We start from the raw sequence: 18,489 nt of genomic DNA, 5'->3' as shown, positions 1-18,489 counted from the left end.
ACAAAATTGAAACGCAACTAAAGAACTTAAGTTAACCTGTCCAAGGCATAAATAACCAATGTTAGGCCTATACAGACACTCTTGGGCCTAATATAGTGCATATATACACGCCTAGGAATGTCTGTTTGAGTTTTCTTATGTTTTCCATGCCTTCTATATACTTTTAACGTACAGAACATAACACTGTTGGCTGTAACTGTTCATTTGTGTTATCTTCAGATCTTGCGGTTATCTTGAGATAATTTCGGGGCTTTAGTGTCCCCGCGTCCCGGTCCTCGACCAGGCCTCCACCCCCAGGCAGGAAGCAGCCCGTGACAGCTGACTAACACCCAGGTACCTATTTTACTGCTAGGTAACAGGGGCATAGGGTGAAAGTAACTCTGCCCATTGTTTCTCGCCGGCGCCTGGGATCGAACCCGGGACCACAGGATCATAAGTCCAGCATGCTGACCGCTCGGCCGACCGGCTCACCTTCGACCTGTCGGTATTAACGCTTTAGGAGGCTGGGTTGTCTTAGCACCCGGGTGTTAGGAAGCCTCCCCGGCACCATTATGAGGCGTGAAACCTCCTCTTGAGCTTCACCTCTCGTAACCCCTGTTCGAGCCTTCCACATGGTATGTCTGGGTCCCAGGAGCTATGATCAGGTATCCTCTGGGCCCGACTCCTTATGCCTTCCTCTAACTCCTCCCACCATGTGTCATTCTTGGCTTTAATTACATCTGGCTTACTCATCCGTCACAGCTTCACTATACCTGGCTTCCTCACCCGTCACACCTTCACTATACCTGGGTTACTCATCCGTCACACCTTCACTATACCTGGCTTCCTCACCCGTCACACCTTCACTATACCTGGCTTCCTCACCCGTCACACCTTCACTATACCTGGGTTACTCATCCGTCACACCTTCACTATACCTGGCTTCCTCACCCGTCACACCTTCACTATACCTGGCTTCCTCACCCGTCACACCTTCACTATACCTGGCTTACTCATCCGTCACACCTTCACTATACCTGGGTTACTCATCCGTCACACCTTCACTATACCTGGCTTCCTCACCCGTCACACCTTCACTATACCTGGCTTCCTCACCCGTCACACCTTCACTATACCTGGCTTCCTCACCCGTCACACCTTCACTATACCTGGCTTCCTCACCCGCCACACCTTCACTATACCTGGCTTCCTCACCCGTCACAGCTTCCCTACCTGGCTTCCTCACCCGTCACAGCTGATCCTGGGAGGAAGGGGGGGGGCTGTTACTATGGGAGAGGGAGGGAGATACTGATCCTGGGAGGAAGGGGGGGCTGTTACTATGGGAGAGGGAGGGAGATACTGATCCTGGGAGGAAGGGGGGGCTGATACTATGGGAGAGGAGATCTGACGCTGTGAGAGAGGAGGTGTGACGCTGTGGGAGAGTAGATCTGACGCTGTGGGAGATGAGAGCTGACGCTGTGGGAGATGTGACACTGTGGGAGGAGATGTGACGCTGTGGGAGAAGAAGGAGATACTCTGCTCTGCTACAAAGCAACTTTTCTGACCGTCCTCCAACTAATCAACCGTCGCGGCCGCTAAAATAAAAACGTTAGTCCCTGAATACTGTGTATGTGGTCACCTAGATGTACTTGCCTAGTGGTAATTATCGGGGGTTGGGGTAGAGCTCTTGGGCCCTGGCTTAGACATCAGTGCTGAGGAGATAAAACCCTCCGTGGGTCGTGGGTCGTCACAATCATCACTGATGGTTCGTGGGTCGCCACAATCATTAGTGATGGTACGTGGGTCGTCACAATCATTAGTGATAGTTCGTGGGTCGCCACAATCATCAGTGATAGTTCGTGGGTCGCCACAATCATCCCTAACAGTTCGTGGGTCGTCACAATCATCAGTGATAGTTCGTGGGTCACCACAATCATCCCTGACTGTTCGTGGGTCGTCACAATCATCAGTGATAGTTCGTGGGTCGTCACAATCATTAGTGATAGTTCGTGGGTCGCCACAATCATCCCTAACAGTTCGTGGGTCGTCACAATCATCAGTGATAGTTCGTGGGTCACCACAATCATCCCTGACTGTTCGTGGGTCGTCACAATCATCAGTGATAGTTCGTGGGTCGTCACAATCATCAGTTATAGTTCGTGGGTCGTCACAATCATCACTGATGGTTCGTGGGTCGCCACAATCATCAGTGATGGTTCGTGGGTCGTCACAATCATTAGTGATAGTTCGTGGGTCGCCACAATCATCCCTAACAGTTCGTGGGTCGTCACAATCATCAGTGATAGTTCGTAGGTCGCCACAATCATCCCTGACAGTTCGTGGGTCGTCACAATCATCAGTGACAGTTCGTGGGTCGCCACAATCATCCCTGACAGTTCGTGGGTCGTCACAATCATCCCTGACAGTTCGTGGGTCGCCACAATCATCCCTGACAGTTCGTGGGTCGCCACAATCATCCCTGACAGTTCGTGGGTCGCCACAATCATCCCTGACAGTTCGTGGGTCGTCACAATCATCCCTGACAGTTCGTGGGTCGCCACAATCATCCCTGACAGTTCGTGGGTCGCCACAATCATCCCTGACAGTTCGTGGGTCGCCACAATCATCCCTGACAGTTCGTGGGTCGCCACAATCATCCCTGACAGTTCGTGGGTCGCCACAATCATCCCTGACAGTTCGTGGGTCGTCACAATCATCCCTGACAGTTCGTGGGTCGCCACAATCATCCCTGACAGTTCGTGGGTCGCCACAATCATCCCTGACAGTTCGTGGGTCGCCACAATCATCCCTGTTACTTCGTGGGTCGCCACCAACAACTTTAGTATTTCATGAGTCTTGGCGAAGAAGCGCGGCAGACAGTTGTGATGTGCGTACAGAGGGCGTTGTGAGGCAGTGGTTCGCGGAGCATGAATTACCGTAAGTCTGCGAACCGCTTTTTAACGCCTCCCTGGTCGCCGTCGTCGCCCGGTCGTCACTTCACCGTGATAATTGGCAATGGTTGGTTGGCGTCTGGCTAACATTCGTCATCTTAAGGAGTGTCGAAGACTGAATAAAAGGATTCTTTTCTTTGCTCTCTCGACAATTAGCAAGGGCGGTGTTGGCGGTCTTAGGTCTCTCTTCCTGTCTCATTCACTTCCTTGATCGTTAGTTTCTGTCTCACTCATCTGCCCCTTACCATCTACCGCCCTCAGATAGAGCATCAAATGTCCTCTAGCATGGGCTCACTTACTGTGGGCTTATCTGCTGTGGGCTTAACTGCTGTAGGCTAATCTACTGTGGGCTTAACTGCTGTAGGCTAATCTACTGTGGGCTTAACTGCTGTAGGCTAATCTACTGTGGGCTTAACTGCTGTAGGCTAATCTACTGTGGGCTTAATTGCTGTAGGCTAATCTACTGTGGGTTAATTTACTATGGGGCTTGCCTACTGTGGGTTAATTTACTATGGGGCTTGCCTACTGTGGGTTAATTTAGTATAGGACTTGCCTACTGTGGGTTAATTTACTATTGGACTTGCCTACTGTGGGTTAATTTACTATAGGACTTGCCTACTGTGGGTTAATTTACTATTGAACTTGCCTACTGTGGGTTAATTTATTATAGGACTTGCCTACTGTGGGTTAATTTACTATAGGACTTGCCTACTGTGGGCTAATTTACTATAGGACTTGCCTACTGTGGGCTAATTTACTATAGGACTTGCCTACTGTGGGTTAATTTACTATAGGACTTGCCTACTGTGGGTTAATTTACTATAGGACTTGCCTACTGTGGGTTAATTTACTATTGGACTTGCCTACTGTGGGTTAATTTACTATTGGATTGCCTACTGTGGGTTAATTTACTATTGGACTTGCCTACTGTGGGTTAATTTACTATAGGACTTGCCTACTGTGGGTTAATTTACTATGGGCTTGCCTACTGTGGGTTAATTTACTATGGGCTTGCCTACTGTGGACTAATTTATTATGGGCTAATTTATTTTGGGCTTGCCTACTATGGGCTTACCTACTTTGTGCTAATCTACTGTGTGTTAATCTACTTTAGGCTTACATACTGTGGGCTAATATACTTTGGACTTGAACTACTGTGGGCTAATGAGTTATAGGATTACGTACTGTAGACCAATCTTCAGTGGGTCAGTCTACTGTTAAATAGCCTACTGTGGGCTTAACTCCTGTGAAGTAGTCTGCTTTAATATAACAGGCAAGAATTCTTTCAGAAGGAATTATCTGCATTCCAAGAAAATATAATTCGTACCCATCATTGAGTAGAATTACTTTTCCTTTTAGCATGAGGGAAGAAGAGCATGGCGTAATAACTTCACATACGAGGGGAAAGTGTGACAGCTTGGGAGGGTTGCGACAGTTTAATACTGGGTGACGTGGTTATTCAAGTTACCCCTCATTCCTCCACCCTTCTCGCACGCTCGTTTTCTCCTCGTCTTGCATGGGAATTACACCATTTTAATATTGTTATGTTTTGTGAGTGAATTCCGGATGGAATTGGTAACTTTCCTCGTGTGTTTCCGTTTTGATTTAGTGTGTAAGGAGCCGAAACATGTGAATAACGTATTGGGTGTTTCAACATTTGGGTTGCAAGGTACGAAACTGCACGCTTAGAAATCAACAATTTTGGGTAGACTTAGGTTGTTCGCGGTATGGACTGCTTCGTTCGCTATGTGTTTCATGATTTTAATAAACATAAATCGTTTTAAATTGTAACAAATTGATATGTATTAGGAATCATTTATTACTTATGATGTTTGGTGTTGGGTTTAAGGCCTATCAATGTCTGCAGGATTATTAAAGCCTCTCCAATAGCTTTCTGGCCAGCCAGCAGGTAAACTTTACTCCTGGACATTATCCAGGACTTTATTAAGCTCTCAGAGTAAAGACACTGAGGCTTGGGGGGTTACATCTTTGGGTGTATAACATGTTGGGCCATGTTATATCAAGGTATAACGCTGTAAATCAAGGCACTGTAAACAGTTGTTTACAGTGCCTATATAAAGGATGTAGGTTGTACCCGAAAATTTGGTTTTTAATATGCTTAAAATGGTCTTTCATCTTCATTCAAGCACTACGGCATTGTAGTAAGTTTCTTCTTTATTATTATTATTATTATTATTATTATTATTATTATTATTATTTGTTTGTTATTATTATTATTATTATTATTATTATTTGTTATTATTTTTGTTCCATTGGCAACTTGAGAAGGAGAACAAAGGAAGAGGCACATAACTAGAGTATATAATCTTGAAACAAATATAATAAAGACTTGGGTATGTTTGGATGGTCTTAATGAAACTGTGAGCATAATGATGTTAGTATACATTACATTTATAGCCCTTCTCTCTCTCTCTGTCTGTCTGTCTGTCTCTCTGTCTGTCTGTCTCTCTGTCTGTCTGTCTCTCTCTCTCTCTCTCTCTCTCTCTCTCTCTCTCTCTCTCTCTCTCTCTCTCTCTCTCTCTCTCTCTCTCTCTCTCTCTCTCTCTCTCTCTCTCTCTCTCCCTCCCTCCCTCCCTCCCTCCCTCCCTCCCTCCCCCCCCCCGGCTGAACCGTTATGCCCTTCTGTACCGGAGGTGTGACAGGCCAATAAAATGATTGATACAAAGGCTTTAGATGAAGTAGAAATGTTTATAAAACACTCCTATCATTGAAACTTTTTATAATGATATCTGCTAAATTAGATGTCACATTTTTAATTGCTCAGTATTGAATATGAATTAATCTTTGGACGTTTATATGTGTTTTAATGGCTAATTTGTCGGTGTAAAAAGATTAATTAGTGTACAGGCGGTTGCCATTGTATTTGTGTCATGTTTCACAATAGTCTTTTTCTCATTTTCTATCTTTTTTGTTTCCCATTTTCTATCTTTTCTGTTTCCCATTTTCTATATTTTATGTTTCCAAGTTTTCTATAGCTGTTCTCCCTTTTGGAGTTTATCTGTTTATTTACTCCTGTTCTCTTACTGCATAACACTCTTGACTCCATCGAAACACTGCGTGAAAATTACGGTGTTTTATTTAATTTAAAAACACCATAATATTGACGCTTCTTTGCACTCTTGCGCATCACCCTGGAGAGGTGTAAGAGGGTTGTTGTTGTTGCTGTTGTTGTTGTTGTTGTAGATTCAGCTACTGGGAACTAAAAGTTGCAAGTAGCACGGGCTATGGTGATCCCGTAGAGGACTTACCTGGCACAGGAGCGGGGCAAGTAGCACGGGCTATGGTGAGCCCGTAGAGGACTTACCTGGCACAGGAGCGGGGCAAGTAGCACGGGCTATGGTGATCCCGTAGAGGACTTACCTGGCACAGGAGCGGGGCAAGTAGCACGGGCTATGGTGATCCCGTAGAGGACTTACCTGGCACAGGAGCGGGGCAAGTAGCACGGGCTATGGTGAGCCCGTAGAGGACTTACCTGGCACAGGAGCGGGGCAACAAGTAGGACGGGCTATGGTGAGCCCGTAGAGGCACAGCAGCGGGGCAACAAGTAGGACGGGCTATGGTGAGCCCGTAGAGGCACAGGAGCGGGGCAACAAGTAGCACGGGCTATGGTGAGCCCGTAGAGGACTTACCTAGCACAGGAGCTGGGCAAGTAGCACGGGCTATGGTGAGCCCGTAGAGGACTTACCTGGCACAGGAGCGGGGCAACAAGTAGGACGGGCTATGGTGAGCCCGTAGAGGCACAGCAGCGGGGCAACAAGTAGGACGGGCTATGGTGAGCCCGTAGAGGCACAGGAGCGGGGCAACAAGTAGCACGGGCTATGGTGAGCCCGTAGAGGACTTACCTAGCACAGGAGCTGGGCAAGTAGCACGGGCTATGGTGAGCCCGTAGAGGACTTACCTGGCACAGGAGCGGGGCAACAAGTAGGACGGGCTATGGTGAGCCCGTAGAGGCACAGCAGCGGGGCAACAAGTAGGACGGGCTATGGTGAGCCCGTAGAGGCACAGGAGCGGGGTTGTAACTGTGTATGTGTTAGAGGGTTGGTGGCGTAGGACCGTAGGCTCCCAGTTAGGCCAGACTATTACAGCTGTGACGCCTGTTGAGTGGTCAGAAGTGGCGGAGTATAATTGTGTTGGTGTATCACTCAGTGTGTTTGAACACGTGCTGTTTGGTTATAATTTACTGTGTAAACTGTCTCTATATTGTTGTGTAGCTCCCTCCCATATGTACTTACCTATCACGCTCTTCCGGGGGAGTGAGGTCTTGCTCTCTCTGCCCCGCCAGGGCTCGAACCTCTTGTGTTTCACCGTAACTACTTTCTACTCCCACTTTCAAATATATTGTCGAATTTGAAAGTCATCCACCTCTATCCACAACTTTTGCCTTAAAGTTGTGGATGTGGAGGAGGCTTCCACAACTTCCTCTTTTAGAGCATGCCACTTGTTAACTACCAGTACACGGGACGAATACTTTCTTACGTCCCTTCGGCTCATTTGTGCTTCCAGCTTCCACCTGTGTCCTCTTGTCCTGCTTTCTCTCAATCTGAAGAGACCATCTTTGTCCACCACCATCTTTGTCCCCTCTTTCCCCACCCCCTCACAGTATCTTGTAAGTTGTGATCATGTCTCCTCTGTTCCTTCTATCCTCTAGTGTTGTGAGATTTAGTTCCATAAGCCTATGTAGGTAGTTTAGGTGAGAGAGTGTAGTGAGGTGTGATGACTTGTGTTGACATCCGGGGTGTGGTGCCATAGTAACGACCTCAACAATCCTTCCCCAACCCCACCCACCTTCTCTTGCATCCCCCTCACTACCCACTCTTCCTCCCCCCCCCCCTCACTATCTCACAACCTGACCATTAGAAACCCGAACAAACCCACTAAGGGTAGAGTAGGGGACCATTTAGCCAGGTGGTGAGCACCCCCCCCCCCCCCCCACGCCCCCCACAGTAACATGAGAGACGAGCCACCACCACACTAGCAGACTATGAGAGCAGGAGATGATCAGGCGCACCACACCATTGTGCACATCTTGAGAGCATCACACACGCCCGAGGATGCCAATATAACACTGCCTTTTGTGCTCCTCCAAGTCTCCTTCTTGCTCACAAATAATCAATAGTACCAACATTTGTATGTCCTCTTTACCACACTCCATACACACTATATATATATATATATATATATATATTTTATTAAATATGACCGAAAAAGTAAGATTAATAATTCTAACACGAATTTTCTCAATCTTTCGTACATTATGCTTCACTGTTGGAGGTAAATCAAAAATCACTTCTCCAAAATTCATTTTTATTTCTAGTCTGACGCGACACGGGCGCGTTTCGTAAAACTTATTACATTTTCAAAGACTTCACAAATACACAACTGATTAGAACTTGCGTTTCCCTGATTTTATATCTACATTTGAGTGAGGTGGGAAGGGTGATGTGGCATTACATTTGAGTGAGGTGGGAAGGATGATGTGGCATTAGAGGATATTAATAGGGTATTAAAAGTATCAACACAAGACAGAACACGAAACAATGGATATTGAATAGAAGTGTTTGTAGAAAGCCTATTGGTCCATATTTCTTGATGCTTCTATATTGGAGCGGAGTCTTGAGGTGGGTAGAATATAGTTGTGCAATAATTGGCTGTTGATTGCTGGTGTTGACTTCTTGATGTGTAGTGCCTCGCAAACGTCAAGCCGCCTGCTATCGCTGTATCTATCGATGATTTCTGTGTTGTTTACTAGGATTTCTCTGGCGATGGTTTGGTTATGGGAAGAGATTATATGTTCCTTAATGGAGCCCTGTTGTTTATGCATCGTTAAACGCCTAGAAAGAGATGTTGTTGTCTTGCCTATATACTGGGTTTTTTGGAGCTTACAGTCCCCAAGTGGGCATTTGAAGGCATAGACGACGTTAGTCTCTTTTAAAGCGTTCTGTTTCGTGTCTGGAGAGTTTCTCATGAGTAGGCTGGCCGTTTTTCTGGTTTTATAGTAAATCGTCAGTTGTATCCTCTGATTTTTGTCTGTAGGGATAACGTTTCTATTAACAATATCTTTCAGGACCCTTTCCTCTGTTTTATGAGCTGTGGAAAAGAAGGTTATGAGCTGTTTTATGAGCTGTTTTATGAGCTGTGGTTAACAACGTATGCGTTGTTAACGCATACGTCGACCGTGCTCTCAGCCACAGCTCAGAATGGAAGCAAGTCGACGAAGAACTCTGTAGGGTAAGGCAGGTTCTAGTCAATAACGGCTTCTCCAATGGTTTCATCGAAGACATCATAAGAAGGAAAGTGAAAAGCCATGCAACCTCCGAAGAGACAACTAACACAACACCTATACCCCCTATTAGACTATTTTACAGGAACTTCTTTTCCACAGCTCATAAAACAGAGGAAAGGGTCCTGAAAGATATTGTTAATAGAAACGTTATCCCTACAGACAAAAATCAGAGGATACAACTGACGATTTACTATAAAACCAGAAAAACGGCCAGCCTACTCATGAGAAACTCTCCAGACACGAAACAGAACGCTTTAAAAGAGACTAACGTCGTCTATGCCTTCAAATGCCCACTTGGGGACTGTAAGCTCCAAAAAACCCAGTATATAGGCAAGACAACAACATCTCTTTCTAGGCGTTTAACGATGCATAAACAACAGGGCTCCATTAAGGAACATATAATCTCTTCCCATAACCAAACCATCGCCAGAGAAATCCTAGTAAACAACACAGAAATCATCGATAGATACAGCGATAGCAGGCGGCTTGACGTTTGCGAGGCACTACACATCAAGAAGTCAACACCAGCAATCAACAGCCAATTATTGCACAACTATATTCTACCCACCTCAAGACTCCGCTCCAATATAGAAGCATCAAGAAATATGGACCAATAGGCTTTCTACAAACACTTCTATTCAATATCCATTGTTTCGTGTTCTGTCTTGTGTTGATACTTTTAATACCCTATTAATATCCTCTAATGCCACATCATCCTTCCCACCTCACTCAAATGTAATGCCACATCACCCTTCCCACCTCACTCAAATGTAGATATAAAATCAGGGAAACGCAAGTTCTAATCAGTTGTGTATTTGTGAAGTCTTTGAAAATGTAATAAGTTTTACGAAACGCGCCCGTGTCGCGTCAGACTAGAAATAAAAATGAATTTTGGAGAAGTGATTTTTGATTTACCTCCAACAGTGAAGCATAATGTACGAAAGATTGAGAAAATTCGTGTTAGAATTATTAATCTTACTTTTTCGGTCATATTTAATAAAATATGTCTACAGGAAAGACTGCTACCAAAATATACTAATATATATATATATATATATATATATATTATATATATATTAGTATATATATATATATATATATATATATATATATATATATATATATATATATATATATATATATATATGTCGTACCTAGTAGCCAGAACTCACTTCTCAGCCTACTATGCGAGGCCCGATTTGCCTAATAAGCCAAGTTTTACTGAATTAATATATTTTCTCTAATTTTTTTCTTATGAAATGATAAAGCTACCCATTTCATTATGTATGAGGTCAATTTTTTTTTATTGGAGTTAAAATTAACGTAGATATATGACCGAACCTAACCAACCCTACCTAACCTAACCTAACCTATCTTTATAGGTTAGGTTAGGTAGCCGAAAACGTTAGGTTAGGTTAGGTTAGGTAGGTTAGGTTGTCGAAAAAACATTAATTCATGAAAACTAGGCTTATTAGGCAAATCAGGCCTTGCATAGTAGGCTGAGAAGTGAGTTCTGGCTACTAGGTACGACATATATATATATATATATATATATATATATATATATATATATATATATATATATATATATATATATATATATATATATATGTGTGTGTGTGTGTGTGTGTGTGTGTGTGTGTGTGTGTGTACTCACCTATTTGTACTCACCCATTTGTGCTTGCGGGGGTTGAGCTTTGGCTCTTTGGTCCCGCCTCTCAACTGTCAATCAACTGGTGTACAGATTCCTGAGCCTACTGGGCTCTATCATATCTACATTTAAAACTGTATATGGAGTCAGCCTCCACCACAACACTGCCTAATGCATTCCATCCGTTAACTACTCTGACACTGAAAAAGTTCCTTCTGACGTCTCTGTGGCTCTTGTGGGTACTCAGTTTCCACCTGTGTCCCCGTGTTCGCGTCCCACCAGTGTTGAATAGTTTATCCTTGTTTACCCGGTCGATTCCTCTGAGGATTTTGTAGGTTGTGATCATGTCTCCCCTTACTCTTCTGTCTTCCAGTGTCGTAAGGTGCATTTCCCGCAGCCTTTCCTCGTAACTTTCCTGTGTGTGTGTGTGTGTGTGTGTGTGTGTGTGTGTGTGTGTGTGTGTGTGTGTGTGTGTGTGTGTGTGTTCTCCCAGCACTGTCCTGGGTGGTGCTGGGGTCACTGTCCTGGGTGGTACTGGGGTCACTGTCCTGGGTGGTGCTGGGGTCACTGTCCTGGGTGGTGCTGGGGTCACTGTCCTGGGTGGTGATGGGGGTCACTGTCCTGGGTGGTGCTGGGGTCACTGTCCTGGGTGGTGCTGGGGTCACTGTCCTGGGTGGTGATGGGGGTCACTGTCCTGGGTGGTGCTGGGGTCACTGTCCTGGGTGGTGCTGGGGTCACTGTCCTGGGTGGTGCTGGGGTCACTGTCCTGGGTGGTGATGGGGTCACTGTCCTGGGTGATGCTGGGGTCACTGTCCTGGGAGGTACTGGGGTCACTGTCCTGGGTGGTGCTGGGGTCACTGTCCTGGGTGGTGCTGGGGGTCACTGTCCTGGGTGGTGCTGGGGTCACTGTCCTGGGTGGTGCTGGGGTCACTGTCCTGGGTGGTGATGGGGTCACTGTCCTGGGTGATGCTGGGGTCACTGTCCTGGATGGTGCTGGGGTCACTGTCCTTGGTGGTGCTGGGGTCACTGTCCTGGGTGGTGCTGGGGTCACTGTCCTGGGTGGTGCTGGGGGTCACTGTCCTAGGTGGTGCTGGGGTCACTGTCCTGGGTGGTACTGGGGTCACTGTCCTGGGTGGTACTGGGGTCACTGTCCTGGGTGGTGCTGGGGTCACTGTCCTGGGTGGTGCTGGGGGTCACTGTCCTAGGTGGTGCTGGGGTCACTGTCCTGGGTGGTGCTGGGGTCACTGTCCTGGGTGGTGCTGGGGTCACTGTCCTCGGTGGTGCTGGGGTCACTGTCCTGGGTGGTGCTGGTGGTCACTGTCCTAGGTGGTGCTGGGGTCACTGTCCTGGGTGGAGCTGGGGTCACTGTCCTGGGTGGTGCTGGGGTCACTGTCCTGGGTGGTGCTGGGGTCACTGTCCTGGATGGTGCTGGGGTCACTGTCCTGGGTGGTGCTGGGGTCACTGTCCTGGGTGGTGCTGGGGTCACTGTCCTAGGTGGTGCTGGGGTCACTGTCCTGGGTGGTGCTGGGGTCACTGTCCTGGGTGGTGCTGGGGTCACTGTCCTAGGTGGTGCTGGGGTCACTGTCCTGGGTGGTGCTGGGGTCACTGTCCTGGGTGGTGCTGGGGGTCACTGTCCTAGGTGGTGCTGGGGTCACTGTCCTGGGTGGTGCTGGGGTCACTGTCCTGGATGGTGCTGGGGTCACTGTCCTGGGTGGTGCTGGGGTCACTGTCCTGGGTGGTGATGGGGGTCACTGTCCTGGGTGGTGCTGGGGTCACTGTCCTGGATGGTGCTGGGGTCACTGTCCTGGGTGGTGCTGGGGTCACTGTCCTGGGTGGTGCTGGGGTCACTGTCCTGGGTGGTGATGGGGTCACTGTCCTGGGTGGTGCTGGGGTCACTGTCCTGGGTGGTGCTGGGGTCACTGTCCTGGGTGGTGCTGGGGTCACTGTCCTGGGTGGTGCTGGGGTCACTGTCCTGGGTGGTGCTGGGGTCACTGTCCTGGGTGGTGCTGGGGTCACTGTCCTGGGTGGTGCTGGGGTCACTGTCCTGGGTGGTGCTGGGGTCACTGTCCTGGGTGGTGCTGGGGGTCACTGTCCTGGGAGGTACTGGGGTCACTGTCCTGGGTGGTGCTGGGGTCACTGTCCTGGGAGGTACTGGGGTCACTGTCCTGGGAGGTGCTGGGGTCACTGTCCTGGGTGGTGCTGGGGGTCACTGTCCTTGGTGGTGCTGGGGTCACTGTCCTGGGTGGTGCTGGGGTCACTGTCCTGGGAGGTGCTGGGGTCACTGTCCTGGGTGGTGATGGGGGTCACTGTCCTGGGTGGTGCTGGGGGTCACTGTCCTGGGTGGTGATGGGGGTCACTGTCCTGGGTGGTGCTGGGGTCACTGTCCTGGGTGGTACTGGGGTCACTGTCCTGGGTGGTGCTGGGGTCACTGTCGTGGGTGGTGATGGGGGTCACTGTCCTGGGTGGTGATGGGGGTCACTGTCCTGGGTGGTGATGGGGGTCACTGTCCTGGGTGGTGATGGGGGTCACTGTCCTGGGTGGTGATGGGGGTCACTGTCCTGGGTGGTGCTGGGGTCACTGTCCTGGGTGGTACTGGGGTCACTGTCCTGGGTGGTGCTGGGGGTCACTGTCCTGGGTGGTGCTGGGGTCACTGTCCTGGGTGATGCTGGGGGTCACTGTCCTGGATGGTACTGGGGTCACTGTCCTGGGTGGTGCTGGGGGTCACTGTCCTGGGTGGTGCTGGGGGTCACTGTCCTGGGAGGTACTGGGGTCACTGTCCTGTGTGGTGCTGGGGGTCACTGTCCTGGGTGGTGCTGGGGTCACTGTCCTGGGTGATGCTGGGGGTCACTGTCCTGGGAGGTACTGGGGTCACAATTTATGTGAAGCAAACGAGGCCATTGAGATCTGGTTATGGCCGCGGTCAAGGCTAAATTACTAAAGATATTTATCGGTCTGACTGGAAAATCTAGCTTACCAAGAGCTCGCTTAACTTGTTTTTCGATTTAATTTTATTTTTTAAGCGTAGAAGTTAATTTTTAAGAGTAGGAAGTCGACGTCACACTCCGTGGCTACACTAAACTCAGTCCTCGAGGTCACACTCCGTGGCTACACTAAACTCAGTCCTCGAGGTCACACTCCGTGGCTACACTAAACTCAGTCCTCGAGGTCACACTCCGTGGCTACAATAAAATCAGTCCTCGAGGTCACACTCCGTGGCTACACTAAAATCAGTCCTCGAGGTCACAGTCAGATATCTCTCAGTCCATACTCAGAGGTTAAACTCAGAGGGCACATAACATGGTCGCCCTCGGATATACCCTCTTATATCAGCTGTAGCTAAAGTGTAAACACTTACTGGAAAGTTTTGAGTTAGACTTAAGGCAGGGCTGAGGGGTCGGGGTCAGCGGAGAGACGGCTTAACCAATTGAAGAAGACTGAATCCTTGTATCATTCAAGTTCTGGGGCCAGATTTACGAAACAGTTACGCAAGTACTTACGAAGGTGTACATCTTTCCTCAATCTTTGACAGCTTTGGTTACATTTATTAAACAGTTTACAAGCATGAAAACTTCCCATTCATCTGTTGTTATTGTTATAAACAGCCTCCTGGTGCTTCGGAGTTCATTAACAGTTTAATAATTGTAAACAAAGCCGTCAGAGATTGAGAAAAGATGTACAGGTTCGTAAGTGCTTGCGTAACGGCTTCGTGAATCTGGCTGCAGGTTTCCAAAACTCACATGTTATGTAAACACTGGTGGCAGCGGTGGGGTCACGATCCCAGCCATTGTTAAGAGTCAACGGCTGAGATAAACATTATGTAATAAATCCACAAGGGCCGTGACGAGGGTTCGAACCTGCGTCCGAGAGCATCCCAGACGCTGCCTTAATCTACTGCCCTTCAAAGGGCAGTATAACTTCTGGTTGCAATTCTTTAACCATGTCGTAGCCCAGTCGATTAAGACAGCGTCTGGGATGATCTCGGACGCAGGTTCGAACCCTCGTCACGGCTCTTGTGGATTTCTTCATTTGATGCATCACGCTATTGTGATTTCTGTAATTATGTAATAGTGTAAAATGAAGGAGGGGAAACTTTTACTATTAATTGTGTAAGGTAGAGGCGAGCAAGTTAACTAGTGCGTCGTGTGAAGGGAGACTGTTAACTAGTACAGAGGTTAGAGTAGAGGTTGGATTTCTACCTCTGGGGGGTAGAAATAGCCTAAGCTACTCTATCCCTTTGAGATGTATTTATTGCTTATCTCAATAAACATACTTGAACTTGAGGTTGGAGTAGGACAGTTAATTACTGAGTGTGGTAGGTGAGGGGAGCTTTATGTAGGGCATCGTGGGGAGGAAGGCTGGCTATTGTTTCTGGAGGAGGCTGGACAGTTATGTCGCGTCCACGAATACCTATTAACAAATACATGGATTGTAGGGAGACCATTAAGTAGTGCTTGTCTAATAGTGACTATTGGGGCGTCACTGTCTCATCCCTTAACACTGGCATGAAGGCAGGTGCAGTACTTCCTTACAGTGAACCCCACTTGTATACCACCCGTACAGTGTCTCAGTATTTCATTACTCATTTCCAGCTTCAACTAATATTTTCTTGGCCAACATTTTCTCAATTTATAGTTATTGTCTGTGTCCACTTCTATTTCCCGCTCGGTATCTTTAGTGTAGGGATCATTTTCCAGCTGGGGAATTGATTCTCCTTGACATCATATTAACCATCTTGGCTCTGGCACTAATCTTGTTGTAAGGCTAGGAACTTTTTCTAGATTAGGTTTGTCCAACTACAAGAATCGAAAAAAAAGGATTTTGGAGTAGCTATAGTTCCAGCACTGTCTCCAGAGGCACACACAACCAGGGTAACATCAGCAGCACACGGGACGCTAGCTAACATTAGAGTGTCGTTTAGAAATCTAAATCAGGGCTCTTGTTGGGCACTCTACAGTCTTTGTTAGACCAATATTGCAATATGCAGCACCGGCCTGGAATTAATTCGCGCCCTGTAAAGTATAAAATGGAAACTGAAAAAATACAAAAGGTTATCTTATCTTGATATGATTTCGGGACTTTTAGTGTCCCGCGGCCCGGTCCTCGACCAGGCCTCCACCCCCAGGAAGCAGCCCGTGACAGCTGACTAACACCCAGGTACCTATTTTACTGCTAGGTAACAGGGGCATAGGATGAAAGAAACTCTGCCCATTGTTTCTCGCCGGCGCCTGGGATCGAACCCAGAACCACAGGATCACAAGTCCCGCGTGCTGTCCGCTCGGCCGACCGCCTCCCTTGCAACAAGATTTGTGTCAGAGCTGAGAGGCTTGAGCTATGAGGACAGGTTGAGGGAACCAGAACTCACAACCTAGGAGGGGGAGAAGAAATAATAGAGAGAGAGGATGTGATCGCAACATACAAGATACTAAACGAAATAGACAAGGCGAGCAAGGACAGCATCTTCAGACTGAGAGACAGTTGGACAAGAGCACCCAGGTGGATGGTGGACACACTAATGGGTCGAGGGGCAGTAAGGAAATACTCGCACCCTGTACGGGTGGTTCAAGTGGAATGATCTGCAAGAATAAGTTGTGGAAGCCACCTCCATCCACAACTCTTAAGGTCGGATATCGATAAAGAATTTTAATGTCAGAATAGTTAAACTGTGAGGCAAGAGGTACAGGTTGGGCAGTAGGCGGGGCATGAGCACCAAGTACCCCCTTCCCCGTAGACACTGATTACTTCCCCCCTCCCATGTACGGGGGAGTAAGTACCCCCTCCCATGCTCCACCCCCCTCCCCCCCATAATACAAGTAACAGGAGGGTCACTCCTGTGATGCTGGACTCCCGCCCTCCATAAATATTCATAAAATCGTAAAATGTATATCCAGGTGAGGCGAATATGTTAGTGGGGGGGGTGATGGGGGGGATCACACGGGGGGGGTGATGGGGGGGAGCACACGGGGGGGGGGAGGGAGTGTCATAGGCACAACACAAGTCGCTGACACGAAACCAGGCGTCTTGTGTAAGGTGTGGAGGGGGGGGGGTGAAGAGGTAGTTAGGGTGGAGGGGGAGGTGGAGAGGGTGGAGGGAGAGCAAGAGAGGGTGGAGGGAGAGCAAGAGAGGGTGGAGGGCGAGCAAGAGAGGGTGGAGGGAGAGGGTGGAGGGCGAGCAAGAGAGGGTGGAGGGAGAGGGTGGAGGTGACTCAGGCGACGTGAGCCAGGAGGTGTCTGGAGGCTTCTGACCCTCTCCGCCAGAAAGACGCCAAATCTCACCCTACCTACAGGTGTTACCCGGGTTTACCGTGGGGGGGGGGGGGGAGAGAGAGAGAGAGAGAGAGAGAGAGAGAGAGAGAGAGAGAGAGAGAGAGAGAGAGAGAGAGAGGGGGAGGGGACCTGGACACCGCTGGGTTCCTTCTAGTGTGTGTGATATGGAAATGTGTGTTTGTCTGTCATACTTTATAATTAGGTGTAGTACACAAGCAGTGGTGGTGGTTGGTACTGGCAGAAGGGGGGGGGGGGCTCCGTGGTCAGTGTATTGTTGGGTGGTGGGGGGGGGCAGGTCTTGCAGGTCTTGTCAACCCATCATTTTTTTTTTTTTTTTTTTTTTTGAGATATATACAAGAGTTGTTACATTCTTGTACAGCCACTAGTACGCGTAGCGTTTCGGGCAAGTCCTTAATCCTATGGTCCCTGGAATACGATTCCCTGCCGCGAAGAATCGTTTTTTCATCCAAGTACACATTTTACTGTTGCGTTAAACAGAGGCTACAGTTAAGGAATTGCGCCCAGTAAATCCTCCCCGGCCAGGATACGAACCCATGACATAGCGCTCGCGGAACGCCAGGCGAGTGTCTTACCACTACACCACGGAGACTGCAACGGATGGAAGGTCTTGTCAACCCATCATGGCAGGTCTTGTCGACCCCTCGGGTCTACCAATCAAACTGACCTTCATGATAATATTCTACCCCCCCCCTGTGAGTGTCACACATGAGAACTTATCCACATAACTAAATTGTAAGACATATTTGTTTAACTTGATGCAATTTGTTTAAGTGTCCTTATTTATTTCCTGCGTCTAAAATGGGACACAATGGAGCTCTATTAACGCTTCCTTTATCGCATCACCTGACATTTCTAAGGTGGTGGTAAGACGGGACATTTCTAAGGTGATGACAAGACGGGACATTTCTAAGGTGATGACAAGACGGGACATTTCTAAGGTGATGACAAGACGGGACATTTCTAAGGTGATGACAAGACGGGACATTTCTAAGGTGATGACAAGACGGGACATTGCTAAGGTGATGACAAGACGGGACATTGCTAAGGTGATGACAAGACGGGACATTGCTAAGGTGATGACAAGACGGGACATTTCTAAGGTGATGACAAGACGGGACATTTCTAAGGTGATGACAAGACGGGACATTGCTAAGGTGATGACAAGACGGGACATTGCTAAGGTGATGACAAGACGGGACATTGCTAAGGTGATGACAAGACGGGACATTGCTAAGGTGATGACAAGACGGGACATTTCTAAGGTGATGACAAGACGGGACATTGCTAAGGTGATGACAAGACGGCACATTGCTAAGGTGA

The 18,489-nt window shown here is 48.1% G+C and overlaps 1 protein-coding gene across 1 annotated transcript; it reads right to left on the bottom strand.

The window, feature by feature from the left end:
• Positions 1–1,632: 1,632 nt before the first annotated feature.
• Positions 1,633–18,154, bottom strand: LOC123767531 (eukaryotic translation initiation factor 3 subunit A-like). The gene is made up of 2 exons (XM_069310276.1): positions 18,013–18,154; positions 1,633–2,816 (listed from the first exon to the last, which is right to left on the bottom strand). The coding sequence occupies exons 1-2, from the start codon at positions 18,152–18,154 to the stop codon at positions 1,633–1,635; spliced, it is 1,326 nt and encodes a 441-aa protein (XP_069166377.1).
• Positions 18,155–18,489: the final 335 nt, after the last annotated feature.

This window comes from Procambarus clarkii, chromosome 67 (genome assembly GCF_040958095.1).
Source record: "Procambarus clarkii isolate CNS0578487 chromosome 67, FALCON_Pclarkii_2.0, whole genome shotgun sequence".
NCBI classification, from domain to species: domain Eukaryota; kingdom Metazoa; phylum Arthropoda; class Malacostraca; order Decapoda; family Cambaridae; genus Procambarus; species Procambarus clarkii.
The sequence above is the reverse complement of the archived record's forward strand: the minus strand, read 5'-3'. Positions and strand labels throughout refer to the sequence as shown.